This window comes from Somniosus microcephalus, chromosome 9 (assembly GCF_052327205.1).
Source record: "Somniosus microcephalus isolate GS21.2 chromosome 9, FLI_Smic_1.0, whole genome shotgun sequence".
Lineage (NCBI taxonomy): Eukaryota > Metazoa > Chordata > Chondrichthyes > Squaliformes > Somniosidae > Somniosus > Somniosus microcephalus.
This window is the reverse complement of record NC_140995.1, coordinates 56,139,927-56,160,976: the sequence shown is the minus strand read 5'-3', so window position 1 is coordinate 56,160,976 and position 21,050 is coordinate 56,139,927. Positions and strand designations below refer to the sequence as shown.

Here is a 21,050-nt window from a genome sequence, read left to right as displayed (position 1 = left end):
TCGCAGGTCCTTGAGTTTTTCAAGAAGTTCTTTTTCTGTTATTATGGCGTCCAGCGGGTTTTGGTTATCTTTTATGGCCATTTCTAGCTTTTCCAGTTTTTTGCATATTTGGTGTTGCTCTGGTCTTAGTGTGTTTTTCTGGTATAATTTTTCAAAGTGGTTTACCCATGTGTCCCCATTTTGAATGGCCACCCCCCCTCCGCTCCACCCCCCCTCCCCCACTCCGCTCCACCCCTCCCTCCGCTCCACCCCCCCGCTCCATCCCCCCCCTCCCTCCGCTCCGCCCCCCTCGGCTCCACCCCCTCCCCCCTCGGCTCCGCCCCCCCTCCCCCCTCGGCTCCGCCCCCCCTCGGCTCCACCTTCCCTCCACCCCCTCCCTTCTCTGGGGTAGCGGCGAGAAGGCTCTGAAGTCCCTGAATGGGGAGACAGTGCCTTCCTTTTAGCAGCCAGCCTCCCTCCAGCTCATCGCAAACTCTCAGCTCTGGCAGGTCTCGGACTTCTTCAGCCTCCCTGCAATAGCGGAAGCATTCTCCATTCTGGCGGAGAGCAGGAGCTCGTAGCGACCCTGACCCCTGACCCCGTGCACTGCCACCCCTGACCCCGTGCACTGCCACTCCTGCCCCCGTGCACTGCCACCCCTGAAATGTCGGCCAGTAACTGAGAAAAGATAATTACTCGCATGATGTTCAAAGTCTCAAACTGCGAGTTGTCACAAGGTGTGTTGCACTTGCAACAAGAATTTAAACTGTGAGTTAACAGGTAAAATGGAGTTAAATGATATTGTTCATAAATGTATAGACATTTATGCTATAATGAAATGTATTATTTAAAATGTAAACTGCAGCTCTATGAATGTCCTTCTGCCTCTGTTATTTCGTTTTGCAGTAACTGGGAGTAGTTTTAATCTGCAGCCAGTGCGATTGTCAGTGGGAGCTCTGCCCCAATTAGGAGTTCCGTCTTGCAGGCACTGGCCCAGATATTGTGGGGAGTAAATGCCCAGGGTGGGTTTTGTAAGTCTCTAATATTCCAGCCGTGCGGACAGGAGTAAGTGTTGGGCGGGCGCGAGAGCCCGGAATGGGAGAAGTGAGGGGGAATTCTCCGAGATGTGGTTACAATTTCAGGTTGAGCTTTGTACTCAGTTGGTGCCATGAGACCTCCTTGGAATTATTTGCCAAGTGAACAATCACCTAAAACTTTTTTTTTTGCAGATTTGTGGCTGTCCGAGAGAAACCGGGGTGAAATTCCCAATTGCTGCTCCCGACAGCTGAGGCTCTCTGGCGGACCCTATGCAGTCGGAAAATTTGCCCCTGAGGTTTAGTCGTCAGTGAACTGTCTCAAAGCAAGCTCCCCTTATAATATGCATTATTATTATTATTATTCGATTTGGTTGTGGATATAAAATGTTCCATTGCTGTCTGAAAATGTTAGATGTTGCATTCAATCTTTCAGACGTGTTTGCCAGAGTACTTTGAGAAATGTCCACCAGGAATCCTGTAATCGTCGTACATGGAGGTTGTGGAAATTACACGGAGGATCGTAAAGCAGAGTGTCTGCTGGAAGTGAGGAAAGCTGCACTCCAGGGTTATCGCCGGCTTCAGCAGGGAGGCAGTGCCCTGGACGTGGTGGAGGAGTCTGCAGTGATATTGGAGAATCACCCTTTTTTTAATGCTGGTAAATCCATTCAATTACAATTGTCTGGAATTTTCAACAACAGCAACTTGTAAACAGGTAAAATACAGCGCCTTTAACGTAGTAAAACGTCCCAAGGCGCTTCACAGGAATGTTATAAGACAAAATTTGACACTGAGCCACATAGAGATATTAGGTCAGGTGACCAAATGCTTGGTTAAAGAGGGAGGTTTAAAGGAGCATCTTAAAGGAGAGAGAGGTAGAGAGCAATGCGCGACCGCGCAGTAATGGGAAAGGTCCCGCGCAGGCCGCTCACCGGCCTTCCCGTTGTTAAGTCATGCACAGAAACTTAAAGGCAGCACGCAGTAAAAGAAACAGGCCACGCAGAACAAAACACAGCTTACAGAGAGCATTGGCAGAAAGGTGGAGAGAATTCTAGAGTTTAGGTCCTAGGCAGCTGAAGGCACGGCCACCAATGGTGGAGCGATTGAAATCAGGGATGCACAAGAGGCCAGAATTGGAGGTGCGCAGTGATCTCGGAGGGTTGTAGGGCTGGAGGAGATTACAGGGATAAGGAGGGGCGAGGCCATGGAGGGATTTGAAAACGAGGATGAGAATTTTTTTTTAAATCGAGGCATTGGTGGACTGGGAGCTAATGTAGGTCAGCGAGTACAGAGGGTGATGGGTGAACTGGACTTGGTGCGAGTTAGGATACGGGCAGCAGAGTTTTGGATGAGCTCAAGTTTATGGCAAGTGGAAGATGGGAAGCCAGGAAAGCATAGTGGAGTCTGGAGGTAATAAAATCATGGCTGAGGGTTTCAGCAGGCTGAGGCAGCAGCGCAGACGGGCGATATTACAGAGGTGGAAGTGGACGGTCTTGGTGGAGATGATATGGCGTTCGAAGCTCAGTTCAGGGTCACATTGGACGCAGAGGTTGCAAACATCTAGTTTGGCCTGAGACAGTAGCCAGGGAGGTGGATAGAATCAGTGGTTAGGGAACGGAGTTTGTGACGGGGGCCAAAGACCATGGCGATCGGTGGCGGGGCAGGTGGGAAAGTTGTTATTTTTGACAGCGGGTCAGGAACCCGCTGTCAACTCGCTCCCACGTGCCTTTCCCCCAGACGCATCTGTCATCCTGGAGCTGACCTGACCTGCAACGGTGGGGGATCCAATTGAAATCATTATGAGGTCCTTTACAGGCATTTAAGAGCCCCCCCCTCCTCCTACTTTTTAAATTTCCCTGCATGGCCACGGGATTATCACAGCTCGGGAACCACATCTGTCAACCTGAGGCGTGAGTTCTGTGGCCATTGCTCCAGCTGATTACTTGACAGCATGAAAAACGAACCAAAATAAAAACATACCGATTACATCAGCTAACAGATTGATGGAGATTTGTTCTACTTGAAAAGCTACTGGTAAGTGTTCATTTTTCGCTGGCTATTCTCGGCTGTTGCCTTCTAACTCAACAGTAATTGCAGTGAATTGATCTGCACTATAAAAACTGACACATACCATTTCAATAAATTTTTGTGTTGTTTCTGGTCAGGTTTTTCTCTCAGTATACTGTGATTGTCCAGTTACACATTAAATCAAGTCAGCAACTGTAAGAATTTCATTCTCATCACTCATTCCACTGGTTCAATTTGCTTTCAGTCCCTGATTTAATTTTTCAGTCTGAGACGTTGGGGTGAATTTCTGCGGAGGTTCTCTCACTTGTCCATTGTTAAAGTCAACGGAGGAGCTGCAGAAATCCCAGAAACACATTGTAAGCACCACTTACACTGTTTGTCAGGGTTTCCGCAGCTCTTCTGCTGAACTTGCATAAGATTGTAAATCCACCCCTTTACAATTGCATTTAAAATCTGCTTAATTTTATGTCTTGTCTATACACACACATCTTTTATTTGTACCAGATACAAAAGTCTATAGCTTTGTGACTAAAGCACCAATAACTTCCCAATTAATGTACTTTTAAATTATGTTCCTGATCATATTTGTAGATGGAGTCATATTACTTAATGTTAATATTATTTAAATATTTCTTTGTCACTCATGTATAACTTTTATTATATTATTGTTGAGCAAAGATTCAACACCTACTATGTTAGATTAAACTTAAAATTTAATGTGGCCATGGTCCCTTTTAAGGATCCTGGCTTAAAACGCGTCATGAATGACGTCACCAGACCCGCTCCATCTCATTGGGCCGGGTAACGCGCTGGGCGGGCTTAATAGTCCCCATGAAGGTAATTTCATTTTGTACAGTGGGATGGAGCCAGCAGCGAGGTCAGGACCCGCCAAGGTAAGGAAAATTCCGACCAATACATCCAAAGTTTTAATCCAATGGTTGGGTTTTTGAGGGGGCTAAATTTTTATATGTAAACTTGACAGCAGGAATCTATTATTTTGATAGTATTTCTCCTCTTACTACTTTCTAATGGTTCAGAGCATCACGTATTAAAGTTTTCAATGGATTTTCGTTCGCAGTAAGCAAATATCGGATGTCAAGGTACAAACTCTTGTCTGACCTTGGAAGTTGAGCCATCCCTGTGCCCTTCCCCCTTTGGGTCTGGTAGTCAGATCATCTCCTGTCCCACTCCCTGTCTGGGTCTGATAGTCAGACCATCTCCTGTCCCACTCCCTGTCTGGGCTTGATAGACCATCTCCTGTCCCACTCCCTGTCTGGGTCTGATAGTCAGACCATCTCCTGTCCCACTTCCTGTCTGGGTCTGATAGTCAGACCATCTCCTGTCCCACTTCCTGTCTGGGTCTGATGGTCAGACCATCTCCTGTCCCACTTCCTGTCTGGGTCTGACAGTCAGACCATCTCCTGTCCCACTTCCTGTCTGGGTCTGGTAGTCAGACCATCTCCTGTCCCACTTCCTGTCTGGGTCTGGTAGTCAGACCATCTCCTGTCCCACTTCCTGTCTGGGCCTGATGGTCAGACCATCTCCTGTCCCACTTCCTGTCTGGGTCTGATAGACCATCTCCTGTCCCACTTCCTGTCTGGGCCTGATAGTCAGACCATCTCCTGTCCCACTTCCTGTCTGGGCCTGATAGTCAGACCATTTCCTGTCCCACTCCGTCTGGTCTAGTAGTTAGGCTATTCCCTCTCCCACTTCTGGACTTGGCAGAAGGTGGCAATTATATTGTTGGTAGATTCTGATCAGGAATGTATAGCTTGGAAGATTACAGAAGGTGATTATTATATTCGATGCTCCATTCTCGCAATGTAATTTTGTTTCTGGTTATGGTGATTGTGGCAGCAGAGTGTTATCGTGAACACAACCCCCAGAAATGAGCGAGTTCCGACAAACTTCCAGAAGTCAACCTGTTTATCATCTAGGCATGCAACTAATCCTTCTGAGTTCCTGTTTCCTTATCTCAAGACTATCTTGGCTATCTCATTTCACAATATGGTGACAATAAGAAGTCACCAGGCACGAATCACACGTTCTGCACTTTCAGCAGACGCTGAACAACACGGTCAGCTAAATTGTACCCTAACACATTAAACCCTAAAGCATCCTGGGAATGAACAACTTTAACCATTTCATTATTCCTGGCTACAGTACAAATCCACAAGCCATGTATAAGTAAAAAGAAAGCAAAAACCTTAATCAGATGAGATTAAACCAAATCCTAATCCTACGTATATATGTATACACAACCAGGGTATCTTACACTACCTCCAGGGTACTCACTCGATCTGTTACCGTCCCTCCAGGTTAATGCCACTCTCTCAGCCTTGGCTCAGTGGTAGCACTCTCGCCTTAGTCAGAAGGTTGTGGATTCAAGCCCCACTTTTAATGACACCTCAGTGCAGTACTGAAGGAGTGTGCATATTGGCTACTCAGGCGCTAGGCAGGGGGAGGGGCCGGAGAGAGGGACAGAGGGGAGTGGGGGAGCGGGGGGTTGGGCGAGGGGAGGGTAGGTGTGGGGGTGGGGGAGGGGAGGGAGACAGGGGAGGGAGGGAGAGGAGGGGAGGGGAGGGAGAGAGGGGAGGGGAGGGAGGGATAGGACAGGGAGAGGACATGACAGGGAGAGGGGGGACACACAGGGGCAGGGAGACCAAGCACCCCAAAATTGCCCTCGCAACGCGGGGCTCCCCAGCTAGTAGAATATACAGGCCATTCATCCCAACTAGTCTGTGCTGGTGTTTATACTCCACACGAGCCTCCTCCCATTCCCTCTATCTCATCTTAGCCTTTCAGCATATCTTTCTATTCCCTTTTCTCTCACATACTCATCTAATTTCCTTTTGAAAGCATCTAAGCTATTTGCCTCGACCAGTTCCTGTGGTAGCGAGTTCCACATTCTAACCACTCTCTGAGTAAAGACATTTCTCCCTATTTCCCTATTGGATTTATTAGTAACTATCTTGTATTTATGGCCCCTAGTTTTGGATTGTCCCACAAGTGGAAACATTCTCCCCACATCTACCCTGTCCAACCCATTCATAATCTTAAAGACTCCTATCAAGCCACTTCTAAGTCTTTTCTTTTCTAAAGAAAACAGCCCCAACCTGTTCAATCTTTCTCGACAGCTGTAATCTCTCAGATCTGGTACCATCCTTATAAATCTGTTTTACACTTTCTCCAGTGCTGCCATGTCCTTTTTATAGGGTGGAGACCAGAACTGTGCACAGTACTCAAGTGCAGCTTGACCAGGGTCCTACACAAGTTTAACATAACTTCACTACTTTTGAATTCTATACCCTATAAATCCTAGTACTTTGTTAGCATTTTTAATTGGTTTACTGACCTGTGATGCTGTTTTTAATGATTTGTTCACCTGTATCCCTTGATCCCTTTGCTCTTCTACCCCATTCAGTTTCTTATTTTCTAAGGTGTAGGTGATGTTTCTATTTTTCCTACCAAAGTGCATCACCTCACATTTATCTATGTTAAAGTTTATTTTCCACTTAACTGTCTAGTCTGCAAATTTTCTAATGCCGTCTTGTATTATGTTGCATTCTTCCTCAGTGTTAGCTATACCCACAGTTTGGTATCATCTGCAAATTTTGATATTGAGTTACTTGTTCCTCAATCCAGATCATTAATGTAAATTATGAATAACAGTGGTCCCAGCACTGATCCTAGTGGAACACCGCTTTCTACCTTCCTCCAATCTGAATAACTACCCTTTACCCCTACTCTCTGCTTTCTGTTTTTTAGCCAATTTGCTGTCCATTCAGCTAGTTGTTCCCTGACTCCATATGCACTAACTTTTGTCATGAGCCTACCGTGTGGTTCCTTATTAAAGGCCTTTTGAAAATCCAAGTTTATGACATCTACTTCATTACCCTTGTCTACTCTTTCCGTTACCTCTTCAAAGCATTCTATCAGGTTAGGTAAGCATGACTCAGCCTTTCGGAATCCATGCTGACTTTTTAAAAATTATATTTTATGTCTCTAGAATAGATAAGGGAGAACCAGTGGATGTGGTGTATTTGGACTTTCAGAAGGCTTTCGATAAGGTCCCGCATAAGAGATTGGCGTGCAAAGTTAAAGCACATGGGATTGGGGGTAAGGTACTGACTTGGATAGAGAACTGGTTGGCAGACAGGAAGCAAAGAGTTGGAATAAACGGGTCTTTTTCCGAGTGGCAGGCAGTGACTAGTGGGGTACCGCAGGGATCGGTGCTAGGACCCCAGCTATTCACAATATATATTAATGATCTAGACGAGGGAACTAGATGTAATATCTCCAAGTTTGCAGACGACACAACGCTGGGTGGGCGTGTGTGCTGTGAGGAAGATGCAGAGAAACTCCAGTATGATTTGGACAGGTTGGGTAATTGGGCAGATGCACTTTGGTGGCAAAAACAGGAAGACAGATTATTATCTGAATGGCAATAGATTGGGAAAAGGGGAAGTGCAATGAGACCTGGGTGGCCTTGTGCACCAGTCGCTGAAGGTAAGCATGCAGGTGCAGCAGGCGGTTAAGAAGGCAAATGGTATGTTGGCCTTCATAGCGAGAGGATTCGAGTACAGGAGCAAGGATGTCTTGCTGCAGTTGTACAGGGCCTTGGTGAGACCACACCTTGAGTGTTGTGTGCAGTTTTGGTCGCCTTATCTGAGGAAGGATGTTCTTGCCATGGAGGGAGTGCAGCAAAGATTCACCAGACTGGGAAGGCAGGAATGACATATGAAGAGAGATTGGGTCAATTAGGCTTATATTCGCTAGAGTTTAGAAGAATGAGCGGGGATCTCATTGAAACTTACAAAATTCTAACAGGACTAGACAGACTAGATGCAGGAAGGATGTTCCCGATGGCAGGGGAGTCCAGAACCAGGGGTCACAGGATAAGGGGTAAGCCATTTAAGACTGAGATGAGGAGGAATTTCTTCACCCAGAGAGTGGTGAACCTGTGGAATTCTCTACCACAGAAGGCAGTTGAGGCCAATTCATTAAATATATTCAAGAAGGAGTTAAATATATTTGTTAAGGCTAACGGGATCAAGGGATATGGGGAGAAAGCAGGGACAGGGTACTGAGTTTGGATGATCCGCCATTTAATGAGATCATGGCTGAACAGGCTCGAGGGGCCGAATGGCCTACTCCTGCTCCTATGTTCTATGTTTCTAGATGCTCTTCTATCACTTTTAGTATAGATTCCAGTATCTTTCCTATTATGGACGTTAAGCTGGCTGATCTATAGTTTCCAAGTTTTGTTCTATCTCCCTTCTCTAGTATATAGAAGAAATTTTGTCAAAAGAAAAAGTGAACCACATCACACCAGATACACAAGAAATTGTATGTGGTTTCAAGGAATATTGGTGTTTGTGTTTCATTGGAGGGGCAATACTATTTATGCTGCAGTACTTGCCTAGTTGTTCTTTGGCGCATGAGTGATACTGGGGATTTAGCATAGGGCGTGTTAGGCCAAGGGTAATCCGATTCACAAATGTTTCTGCAGAGGGCAATGACCTTTGAAATGGAGTGGGTTTGGATTAATCTTTGCCTCAAAGGGTTGCTGACTAGTCCACATGCTGTGGCTCTTGTTCAGCGCTGCCTGTTGCCCCTTCCTCTGCTGCTTGTGGTTATCATCCACCGTCTCGTGAAGAGCTAGCAGATTTCCTAAAGAGATGCCCATGGGTGTGGGTCAAGCTGTCTTGGGCAGGCCAGGCGGCTGAATGTTTTAGTATGAGAAAGTCAAGTTCCCAAACAAATGGCTGCTCCACTCTACATTAAACAGAAGCACACAAGTTTACAACTCTCTCAAGTAAAAAAAAAGCAAATAAACATGCACAACACAACAAAAGTCACAAGCACAAAGCTAGAAACAAAGTCAATGAGTGCATCTTGAGGTTCCGAGGCTGTCTCAGTGGCAGCCCAGACCCCTGCCCTGGCATATTTTGGTACACCAAGATGGCATAGTGCCAGTGCTGCAAAGTGGCACAATTTTGGGAGAAGCCTGGACATTCCCCTGGAACGGCCCTAGTATGTATTTTAATGAGGCTTTCGCACCTGGTGCCGACCCAAGGGAAAACCTGGGGCTGGCACAGATTTCATATTTTCCACTCCCCCCTGCTCTGCACCTCCAATGGAGCACAATGTCAAACCTGAACTGTTGATGTCAACCCACCCAGCTCCCTCAGTGAGTCCTTTGATAAATGTGTAGTTGATCTCAGCTAGCTAGCAGTCAGAGACTAAAGTTGGACTCTGTGCCTCTGGAGTAGAGGGGAGAAACTCGGCCAGGGTTCCTGCTTCTGATCACTAGTAGCCCTCTTGGAATGTTTTTGTGTGTGCGTCAGATCAGTGGGTGAAGTCATGGGATCGATTTGGACTTCTGCACAGCACACCGACTGAGCGTGCTGGGCAGCCACCCATTCCGGCAGCCAAGAGGTGGCTGCCATTTTGAGGCTCTGGCCTCGTTTGAATTAGGCAGGCAAGCTGCAATGCCAATTTGGGGTCCAGACGTAGCTTACCGCTCTTCAGCCTCAGGAATGCCGGTCAGCTGGGACACAGGGAAATGCCGCAGGTAGGTGCTCGGAGATGGGAGAGGGCAGGGTGGGGCCAGGCCAGGCCAGCAGGTAGATGCTCGGAGATGGAGGAGGGTTGGGTGTGGCCAGGCCAGCAGGTAGGTGCTCGGAGGTGGGGGAGGGCGGGGTGGGGCCAGGCCAGGCCAGCAGGTAGGCGCTCGGAGGTGGAGGAGGGCAGGGTGGGGCTAGGCCAGGCCAGCAGGTAGGTGCTCGGAGATGGAGGAGGGTGGGGCCAGGCCAGGCCAGCAGGTAGGTGCTCGGAGGTGGGGGAGTGCAGGGTGGGGCCAGGCCAGGCCAGCAAGTAGGTGCTCGGAGATGGAGGAGGGCGGGGTGGGGCCAGGCCAGCAGGTAGGTGCTCGGAGATGGGGGAGGGCGGGGTGTGGCCAGCAGGTAGGTGCTCGGGGGGAGGGGACAGGGGCAATGCCAAGGTGGGACCAGGCCAGATTAGCAGTGCCCCGCAGTATTTTTGTGGAAACAGGTTGTCCCCTGATTGGAGTACACATGGGTGTGGAGTGTTTGTGTCACGATCTCCACTCACGTGTCTTTTAAAATTGCAGTCAGGACTCTAAGTACGTCATTAGGACCCAATGTACATGGGAAAGAGACCAACTGCTTGTTTCAGGCAAATGCTTCACCCGCCCAGCGATAGGCCTCTAAGAGTTACAGCAGGCCGATCGTCTGGGTAACAGACGGTAATCTTTAGGTCCTTACCAAGTTAAAATTGGCCCCAGGGTGTTTTTGTTTAGTTTTGGCTTGGTGGTTGTCCCTATAAATGCAGTCACAATATGTAGATCATCTTTTGCTCTTACACTTGGGTATAAGGGATTGTCCAGGCACTGCGCATAGATTTGGTGTGAGGGTTGTAACAAAGCCCGTGCGATTATTTTGTAGCGGGAATGTTCTCCCCGGTTGAATAACCAGCCGACACTGTCCAGGCTCATATGTGAAGAATGAATTTGAGTGAAGTGCTGGAGAGGCTGAAAGGAGAACAGTGGGGGAGGGGAAAGTTGAATAGCTAACTATCACCATTTTAGCACACACTTGGAACGCAGCTGATTGTTAGTGGGTGTGAAAGCTGGAGAGTCATTGACAATTAATCAGCATAAGCTGTGTATTAATGGAGAAAAAGCTGAAGCTGGATCTGGGAGACTTGGCCTTTGATAGAAAAGCCCATCTAGCGCAGGAATCTCAAATGACACAATGTGACTGTGGCTGAAGCTGTGAATTTCTTTCCTGTTGGATTCAGGCTGTGGATCTGTGCTCAATGAATGTGGTGAAACTGAGCTCGATGCCATTGTCATGGATGGGAAAAGCCTTAGTACAGGAGCTGTCGCTGCTGTCAGAAACATAGCTAATCCAACCAAGCTTGCTCGACTGGTTATGGAACAGGTAGGATTTACTCCTAAAATATAGTCATTCTATAGCGTAGCTCTTTCCACCCCAGAACCCAGGCAACGTTCAGAGGCTGTGTTACCTACAACTTTTTGCAAGAGCAAATAAATATCCCAAACAATTTGTGAGTCGAGCAACTTCTGCAGCTATCGCTTTGAGTACATTTTACAACTAACAGTCCTGGAACCTGTTGGGTGTGATCATAGATGAGCTCCCCATGTTGTACCGGCCATACTGGGACTCAATCTAAGGTGAGCAATCTAAAACCAGGTACAGCGCCAGTGATTGCCGCTCCTGGCGGGCGAGGCTTTGTGCCGGGATCCTGTATTGCTAAAATTTCCCCTTTAGTTCATTACATTTCACTTCATTTCACTACATCACAACAATGACTACACTTCAACAGTACTTCATTGGTCGTGAAGCACTTTAGGATGTCCTGAGGTTGTGAAAAGCGTTCTATAAATGTAAGTTCTGTCTTTATGACTCAACCTGTGCTATAAGGATAGCAGACATTCTGTTGTTACTCCACTTAGTTCCTGTAGAGGGCTGTAATACTCTTCTTCGTGGAAGGAAAGAATGGTCACGGGTGCTCTTTCATCAATGGGAACAATCTGCTGAACCTCGGGATCACTGCTTTACTGGAGGAAGCTGCTCACTGCAGGCAGGCAGGCCAGCTTGAATTATGAGCAGCATCGCAATTCACCTACAGATCTGCAAAATTAAGCACTTAAATAAAAACACTTACATCCTGTTAAGAATTCCCCCTTTTTGTAGATACTTTTTCTTCCCTCTTGCACGTGGCTAAACTTAAATCCCACATCTATTATGTGATCCGCCTTTGATAGTTGTGCTTCCCTTCATATGAGAACAATTTGGCACAATTTCAAGGCGCGGTTCTGTAATCTAGGCTGCTGACATTGTGGATCCACCCAGTTTATATAGAGGGTGCATTCCACAGTGACAACAGACAAACTACCGTGTATGCAGGCCAGCCAGTAAGTCCTCCAGCGGCCAGGAACAATGGCTAGCCCGGCCTGCCATTTCTGCAGGGTTTCTCTGAATGAAGTTACAACAGGAGATTGGGAGACCCCCCCCACCCCCTGCCCAGCCTGGGGAAATTATAGGCGAACCTCTACAATTGTGTCCCAGCGCCGCAGAGGCAGTTCACCACCTGCTTTACTTTGCAGTGAGGTTGCTGAAGTCCTGGGTGCTGGCAGCAGCAGCACTGTAAGGCCCGAGGAACTAGTTGACTTGTCCCCTGTTACAGGAAACTCTCGATTTACCGGCACCTAAATAACCGGAAATCTCTGTTAACCTGCAAAATTCAGGAGTAGGTTCAGGTAAGTTTTACTTCATATTAGTGGCCGTTCCTGGATCTGTGGCTGTGTAACTGGAGTTCCTGCACTTGTTGCTAAGCAACAGGGAAGCTTGGTCTGTGACCGGGTTTCCTGCACCTGTTGTTAAGCAACAGGGAAGCCTAGATTTGTTGCTGTGTACGGAGCTCTCGTACCTTTTACTATACCTCTCTGTAATCCGCACTTTTTGATAAATCGGCACCACGCCGGTCCCGTCGGTGCCGGATAAAAAAGAGTTTCCTGTATTTCACAAATAAAACGTTCTCCTGCCCGGACTTGAGCAAATAATCTAGACTGAGACATCCGTGCAGGACTGAGGGGCTGAACATTGGTCAGAAGTGTCGTCGGTCAAGTCAGGCTCCATCTGGCTGGTCAGGTGCACATAAAAGATCCCACACCAGTATTTGAAGAGGAGGGGAGCAATGGCCCCCCTAAGCTGCGCAGTGATCGGGAGGTCCCGCACAGGCTGCTCACCAGCTGTAACGCTGGAAAAGATATTGCGCATGCGCGGCCACGCAGCAAGTTTTAAGGGACCACGCACCTGAAATAAAAATTAGAGGGAACATTACAGGGGAGTATCCTGGCCAACAGTCAGCCCTCAACCAACACCACCAAATCAGATTAAATGGTCAGCCACTTTTGTTGTTTGTGGGATCTTGCTGTGTGCAATTTGACTTCTGCATTTCCCAATATAACAAGTGACTGAATTTCAAGAGCAATTAGGCTGTTTTAAACACCTTGGGACATCCAAGGACGTGATCAGGCACTACAGAACTGTAAGTTCTTCCTCTTGTTTCCTCCATTATTTTATTCCCTCTTGCATTCAGCCCAAATGGATAGGCTGAAATCAGGAGCTCCTTTGAGAAATTGTGGTTCAGGACCCTATAATGGAGATGGGGTAGTTCTGCCAGGGCCTCTCATTCAGAATCCAAACTAAGCTTTGACACTAACTCACTCACGTTGTTGCAGAGACACAATTAAGGGAGTGGAGATGGAAATAATTAATTCTCACACAAAATTTGATGTGCTCCAAATGCATAACTATTTTTGTATTCAGTAATGCTCCTTTTTTTCGGGAAATGCATCCCCCCTTCCATGCTATCCCACAGCATGCACTGTGGGTGACCGTATCTGGTATGGAACCAGACCCTCGGCGAGTGATTTTGATCGTCAAACATTGAATGGCAGAGCCCCAGGTTTTTAATTACTGCCCTTTAATTGCTATCAGTATGTTTAGTGCCTGTTTTGCTTGCACACTATTTTCTTTAATGCCCCCTTTCCAGCCTCTGTCTGCTTTCGAACAGGCAAAAGCCCAACACCCTCCAAAACTGGGATGTTCTAGAAATTCCACATTCTCTGCTGTGATTTTCCGACCATTAACCTTTGTGGTCGGAATATTGCGGGATCGGTGAGAGAAATTTCCCGATATATGCTCCTGCATGTGCCAGAAGTGGTGAAGCAGAAAATTCCAGGCAAAATGCGGTAAATCTGTCTCTTGCAGTGCAGGTCTGAACCAACCTTTAGGAATTGCACATAAATAGCCCAGTGATGGCTGTGCTGGTCCTCCCCTCATCGCCCTGCTCCCCACTCTGCTTTCGCTAGTTCCACTGCAGCAACATGGCTGCGATTGGGATCTCTGATGTGAGAAATTGTGAATGTAAACCCGTGCGACATTGTGAATGTAAACCCATATCTCTTTATTTTTCTACTGGCTGTTGCTTGGTAAATTGGGCCTAAAGAGTTCAAACAACCAAAGGTGATTTGCTGAATTATTGGGTTCTTTTCTTGGGTGGAGCTTTCAGGCCAGTGATATCTCTATTGCACCGACTGAATCAGAAACAAATCCGTTTCTTTTTGAATACCTCAGCCAAGTTCACATGTACTGTTCATAGTGTCAGCTGTGGCTCAGTGGGTAGCACACTCACCTCTGAGTCAGAAGGTTGTGGGTTCAAGTCCCACTCCAGGGACCTTGAGCACATAAATCTAGGCTGACACTCCAGTGCAGTACCGAGAGAGTGCTGTACTGTCGGAGGTGACGTCTTTCGGATGAGACGTTAAACCAAGGCCCTGTCTGTTCTTTCAGGTGGACGTAAAAGATCATCTGGTCATTATCACGTTGCTGTTTGTGGGAGCTTGCTGAGCACAAATTGGCTACCACATTTCCCACATTACAATAGTGACTACACTCCAAAAGTACTTCATTGGCTGTAAAGCACTTTGAGATGTCTGGTGGTTGTAAAAGGCGCTATATAAATGCAGTGAGTCAGCAGGTTATTGAACCATGGGGTTGAGGGGCTCTACATCAGTGCCTGACCCTATCATCACGCAATGCTCACTTTCTAGTAAAAATCCTGTTGAACTGGAGCAGCAACCTGAGAGTTGAAGGCCCCGATATTAATGGGAGGGTGCGGGTGAGGCCGAGAACGGCCGAAGAACCCTGGGACGATCTTAATGGCAGGACCTCATTAACATTTTATAGGCCTGTATCCCACCCTTGGGGACGGTCCCCGGCAATCGCGAGTGGGGACAGGCCTGCGATCATGAGGGCTATGGGGGAAGGTTGCCAATCTGGGTTGGAGGCGAGAGGTGAGCAATCGGAGCTGGGGGGAGCACTTCTGCTCCTGCTGGCCCACAAGGAATGCTGAAACAGCCACTTGCCTTGTGGAGACGGCAGCTCCCGCCTCCCTTTCGTTGAAGTGTTTCCCGACCCCTGGGAAACCTGTGTAGCAGCAGTGAATTTTAAATTAGGCTTCCAATTTAAATATGTAATTAAATGTCCCGCCTCTCCACGGCGGGACACCTCGGATGCCCCGAAACCCGCCACCATAGAAGCGGCATGCGCATAGGGTTTGGGTTGCGTCTGTGTATTTCACTTTTTCATCCCCCCCCCCCCCCCCCCCCCCCGTGGCCATCGTGGGACCGTTAATATTGAGGCAGAAGGTTTGCATTTGGAACATTGAATCTAATCAGGTGTTCAGGGTGCACTCACCAGCTGTAGCCTGGTTGTGCTGGTCCAGAGCTGGGCCTGTAAGTTTACTTGCGGTATTAAATATTGGCTGATCTCAAGTTCCAGAATCGGCCCAACTTCAGAGGAATGGCTGTGTGATGGTATTGGTCTTGTGAAACTGATCTATTAGCATCCCTTTCCAATGGCTTGTCCATCCCCATGTGGCAGCCTGAGAGTTGGTCCCTTGAACATTAGATGCTCCTAAACCCATTCATTAAGGCTGCTCAAAAGTGTATCTAATACGTTAGGATTTGTTTTAATAAATGCTGATTGGAACTTGCTTCTTTTCCAGACCAAACATGTGATGCTGACTGACCGAGGTGCATTGCGATTCGCTAAAGCAGTGGGTTTCCCAGAAGTACCAATGGAGTCTTTGGTTACAGAAAGGGCGAGAGAACGATGGCGGAGAAATCTTCAACCAAGTTCCATCCTAGTGGATTCGCAGATGTAAATGCATTTAATTCCAATCTCCTGTTCTTAACTGGACAGGGTTTAATATCCTGTTCCTCGGACAGCATCCTGCACATTTACTTTTAATGCCCTTAATACCACCATGAATGTGGTTTTGTGGCTTTTGAGTAGCTCAGTTGGTGTCACCAACTTTCGAAGGGTTGCCAACTCTGGTTGGAATTATTCTTGAAGATTTAAACGCGGGAGGTCCGATCACGGGAGGTCCGATCACAGGAGGTCTGCAAATGTTCTTCAATGCACCTTTATAATGCTATGGTTCCATGTAGTTCAGTATCTTAGCTCTTGGTTTCACCCTAGGAATTGAACACGTAAAGTAGGCTGATACTTCAGTGCAATACTGAGGGAATGCTACACTCTGAGGGCTGTCTTTTGGATGAGACATTAAACTGTCTGCCTGATTAGTTGTTCATTAAAGGTCCCAAGGGACCTGAGCAGAGTTCTCACAGACTCCTGGTCAACATTCTTCCTTCAACGAAAGCCACCAAAAATACTAGTTATTACTTACTGTTTGTGGGATCTTGCTGTACATAAATTAGTTGCCATGTTTGCTTACATAGCAACAGTGAAAGCACTTCAAAAGATTGGTTGTGAAATGGTTTGGAATATCCTGAAGACACAATAAGCTGCTGTATAAATGCAAGTTTTTTCTTCATGAATTTATGGGACTCCATTGATTTTAGGGAGATTTGGTCGTGGACAATAAGACTTGAGCAAGAAAGAATCTACAGTATATAATTTATCCTTTAAAATTCCACACTGTGCTTACGGTTGTTACATCTGATAGTCCAGTTTGTGAGCAGGGTGTTTGGGAATTTCTAAAGTGTAAATTAGACACCATAGGGGTAATTTTCCAACTCTGTGTTGCCAGCGGGAAGCCTCGCCTGTCAAGAGCGCGCACTGGGATGCCCGGGGCCCGCTGCGCACTGGGATGCCCGGGGCCCACTGCGCACTGGGATGCCCGGGGCCCGCTGCGCACTGGGATGCCCGGGGCCCGCTGCGCACTGGAATTTTTGACCTGCATTCCTGGCAGGTGAGGCTCTGTCCTCACCAGAGCGTGATGTTGAAAAGTTTGCCCCACCAAAGTTTTTTTTCAAATGCTTTATTTTTATACATCAGTCTCTGATGATGTGGAGCTATTAGTTATTGTTTACAAACAATATTCACCTGCAGTAAATATATCGGAACTCTGGCTGTGGACCAAGCCTCGGCCCTTATCCTGTCCTGCCCCTTGTCTGGTTCTGGACCTGCCCAAAGGTCATTAACCTAACTCCCATTCCATTAATGAGAGATGTTGCCTGTTCTCATTGTAAACTGCAATAGCAAAATTATTACTTTTAACACTTTTTTAATCTTGAGAATTGCCCATTGGCTGTTCACAGAAATCACAGAATCACAGAAACCCCACAGTGCAGATAGAGGCCATTTCGGCCCATCGAGCCTGCACCGACACATGTCCCACCCGATCCCCGTAACCCCTACACCAACACATATCCCACCCTATCCCCGTAACCCCACGTATTTAATCCCCCTAACACTAAGGGTCAATTTATCATAGCCAATCAACCTAACCCGCACATTTTTGGACTGTGGGAGGAAACCGGAGCACCCGGAGAAAACCCACGCAAACACGGGGAGAATGTGCAAACTCCACACAGACAGTCGCCCGAGTTGTTACACCTTTGATCTGATTTGGGGCCACAATTAGCCTTTCTTACAATACAGCACCTATTTAGATCAAGTATTATATCAATTAACTGTATGAACTTGGTGCAGTACGTGGGTCTGGAGTTCCCGCATGATTTCCGCCCAGACATAATCGGCGTAATCTGTGCGGAATCAAATGAATTCGCGCTAAAAATCGCAGAAGTGCGTTGCTCCATAACTATTTTACGCCAATTTAAAAGTTCATTTACCCAAAGCAGTCCCCGCCTACAAAAACGTCCACGCCCCAGGTCGGAATGGCACGTTATCACCGATTGCGCCCATTCAGGGGTGTTGCTCACATTCTGCCAAGATGCTCGGGTGCACAGGCACCCATGGTCAGATGATACCAACGTTAATCACCTGTCCCTGCAGTGACCAGCAGTCAATTGCAGCCTGACCCTGTTAAGTTTCTCCTGCTGCAGTCACTTTCAATTCTGTTTAAATTAGTCTAAATTCAGTCACCTACAGAAGTGCAGGACACACTTGTGTGGCCTCAATTGACTGCTAGTCACAGGTCTTGTGTACTACGCATAGTTAACAATTACTACGCATATTTAATAATTCGTTAGAAAAAGGTACAGTGCCAGAGGACTGGTGGATAGCTAATGTAATACCGCTATTTAAGAAGGGGGATAGAACATGTCCAGGGAATTATAGACCAGTCAGCTTAACATCAGTGGTAGGAAAAATAATGGAATCCCTACTAAAGGAAAAAATAGAAGAACATCTAGAAACCAAAAATATAAACATGGATTTCAAAAGGGAAAGTCTTGCTTGACCAACCTTATTTAATTTTTTGAAGAGGTAACAGAGAGAGTAGACAATGGTAATGTAGTAGATGTAATTTATCTGGATTTTCAAAAGGCCTTCGATAAGGTACCCCGTCAGAGAATGCGGAGTCAGGGGACAAGTAGCAGAATGGATTGCTGTCTGGCTTCAGGACAGTAAGCAGAGAGTGGGAGTAAAGGGTAGCTATTCACAGTGGCAGAAGGTGGGCAGTGGTGTTCCACAAGGATCAGTGCTGGGACCACGGCTGTTCACAATTTACATTAAGGATTTAGACTTGGGAATCAAAAACAGAATTTCCAAATTTGCGGATGACACCAAATTGGGGGGGAGGGGGTGGGACAGTCAATACTGAGGACTGCAACAAGTTACAGGAGGACATTAATAAACTTGCGGAATGGGAGTATAATTGGCAAATGAAGTTCAACACAGATAAATGTGAGGTATTACATTTTCGTAGGAAGAATAGGGAGGTCACATCACTTGGAGGGTGTGAGTCTAGGTCGGGTAGAGGAACAAAGGGATCTAGAAGTACAAATAAACAAATCACTAAAAGTTGCAACGCAGGTTAGCAAGGCCATAAAAAAAGCAAACCAAGCACTAGGGTTTATTTCTAGAGGGATAGAACTGAGAAGCAGGGAACCTTGGTTAGACCACACTTAAGGGAAAAATTCGGTTGCTTTGCGCCTACCATTAGCGCCTTAAGAGGGCCCCGGGTCACGCTGCACAAGGCCCCTCCCCTTTAAGAAGGGGAGGAAGGCCTGCAGTACCACCGCGATATTCCCTCACAGCGCCCCAAGAGGGAGGCGGGACGCTTCCAGTAGCACCCCGCTTCCCTCTTGGGGTGCCACCAATGAATTTCGGCCATGGGGGTGCTAATTTTTTTCGGGGCGCTAAACGTAGAGCCCCAGCAAAGTTAGCGCCCAAAGGGGGCACGACTCAAATTTTCCTCCTTAGACTACTGCGTACAGTTCTGGTCGCCATATTATAAAAAGGATATAGAGGCACTGGAGAGGGTGCAGAGAAGATTTACAAGGATGATACCAGAAATGCGAGGGTATACCTATCAGGAAAGGATTAACAGGCTGGGTCTCTTTTTTTTTCTCTTGAAAAAAGAAGGCTGAGGGGTGACCTAATAGTGGTCTTTAAAATTATGCAAGGTTTTGAGAGAGTGGATACAGAGAGAATGTTGCCACTTGTGGGGAAGAGCATATCTAGAGGCCATCAATATAAGATAGTCATCAAGAAATCCAATAGGGAATTCAGAAGAAACTTCTTTACCCAGAGAGTGGTGAGAATGTGGAACTCGCTACCACAGGGAGTGGTTGAAGCGAATAGTTTAGATGCATTTAAGGGGAGGCTAGCCAAACATATGAGGGATATGTATAAATATTGGAATACAGGGTAGAATTTCTAAATTTGCTGATGACACCAAACTTGGGGGTGCGGCAAACAGTGAGGATGATACCAATCGACTACAACAGGACATAGAAAGGCTAGCAGAATGGGCAGACAAGTGGCAGATGGAATTTAATACAGAGAAGTGTGAGGTGATGCATTTTGGCAGAAGGAACAGGGAGAGGCAATATACACTCTGGCACAGTTTTAAAGAGTGTGCAGGGACAGAGGGACCTAGGAGTTAATGTGCATAGGGCCCTGAAGGTGGCAGGACATATTGAGAGAGTGGTTAGCAAAGCATATGGGATCTTGGGCTTCATAAATAGAGGTATTGAGTACAAAAGTAGCGATGTTATGCTGTACCTTTTATAAAGCGCTGGTTAGGCCACAACTGGAATATTGCATCCAGTTCTGGTCACCACACTTTAGGAAGGAAATGAAGGCCCTTGAGAGGGTGCAGGGGAGATTTACCAGAATGGTTCTGGGGATGGGGGATCTTAGCTACAAGGACAGGTTGGAGAAGCTGGATTTGTTTTCATTAGAGCAAAGGAGGTTGAGTGGTGATTTGATAGAGGTGTACAAGATTATGACGGGTTTGGATAGGCTAGACGCGGAAAGGCTGTTCCCACTAGTTGATGGTACAAGGACTAGGGGACACAGATTTAAGGTTTTGGGCAAGAGATACAAGGGGGATGTGAGGGAAAACTTTTACGCAGTGAGTGGTGAGGACCTGGAACTCGCTGCCGACGGAAGTGGTGGAAGCAGAGACACTCAATGTTTTCAAGGGGAGACTGGATAGGCACTTGAGGGAAATAAACTTTCAGGGCTACGGGGATAGAGTGGGGGAATGGGACTGACTGGATTGCTCTACAGAGAGCCGGCACAGACTTGATGGGCCGAATGGCCTCATTCTATGCCGTTATGACTCTAAGGATATAAAGTGTTATGCTGATAGATTTAGATGAGGAAAGACTAGAGGAGGCTCGAGTGGAGCATAAACACCGGCATGGACTGGTTGGGCCGAATGGCTTGTTTCTGTGCTGTATATCCTCTGTGATCTTATGTAAGAGCAGATCAATGTAGTCAATTGAAGCCAATTATAAAGCAAGACCAAGAGCATTAAATCAGTCAGTTGAAGAATGGCTCATTTGCTGGCATTCCCACTCCTCTTTGTGAAGCTGGAGAATACCCAGTTGCAGTCACAAATTGATTCCGGTCGATTATGCTGCTTGATTGCACTGATTCATGGGAGAGTTTATCTTCGCTTAGGTTAATAAGGTTGTGTGGAAATTTGAGCGTAACTCTGGCAAAACCGGTG

The 21,050-nt window shown here is 47.0% G+C and overlaps 1 protein-coding gene across 9 annotated transcripts in view; it reads left to right on the top strand.

The window, feature by feature from the left end:
- The first annotated feature begins 372 nt into the window (after positions 1 to 372).
- Positions 373 to 21,050, top strand: part of asrgl1 (asparaginase and isoaspartyl peptidase 1) — a 39,130-nt gene continuing 18,452 nt past the window's right edge. For 2 of the 9 annotated variants that reach the window (XM_085996608.1, XM_085996609.1), the window contains exons 1-5: positions 373 to 759; positions 1,209 to 1,339; positions 1,450 to 1,671; positions 10,866 to 11,008; positions 15,666 to 15,820. In XM_085996608.1, the coding sequence (XP_085852734.1) occupies positions 1,476 to 1,671; positions 10,866 to 11,008; positions 15,666 to 15,820 (494 nt within the window). In that variant the 5' untranslated portion in view covers positions 373 to 759; positions 1,209 to 1,339; positions 1,450 to 1,475. Of the gene's footprint in view, positions 760 to 968; positions 1,122 to 1,208; positions 1,340 to 1,449; positions 1,672 to 10,865; positions 11,009 to 15,665; positions 15,821 to 21,050 lie in introns of those variants that run through there. The other 7 variants (XM_085996604.1, XM_085996602.1, XM_085996601.1 and 4 more) reach the window with 7 other exon arrangements.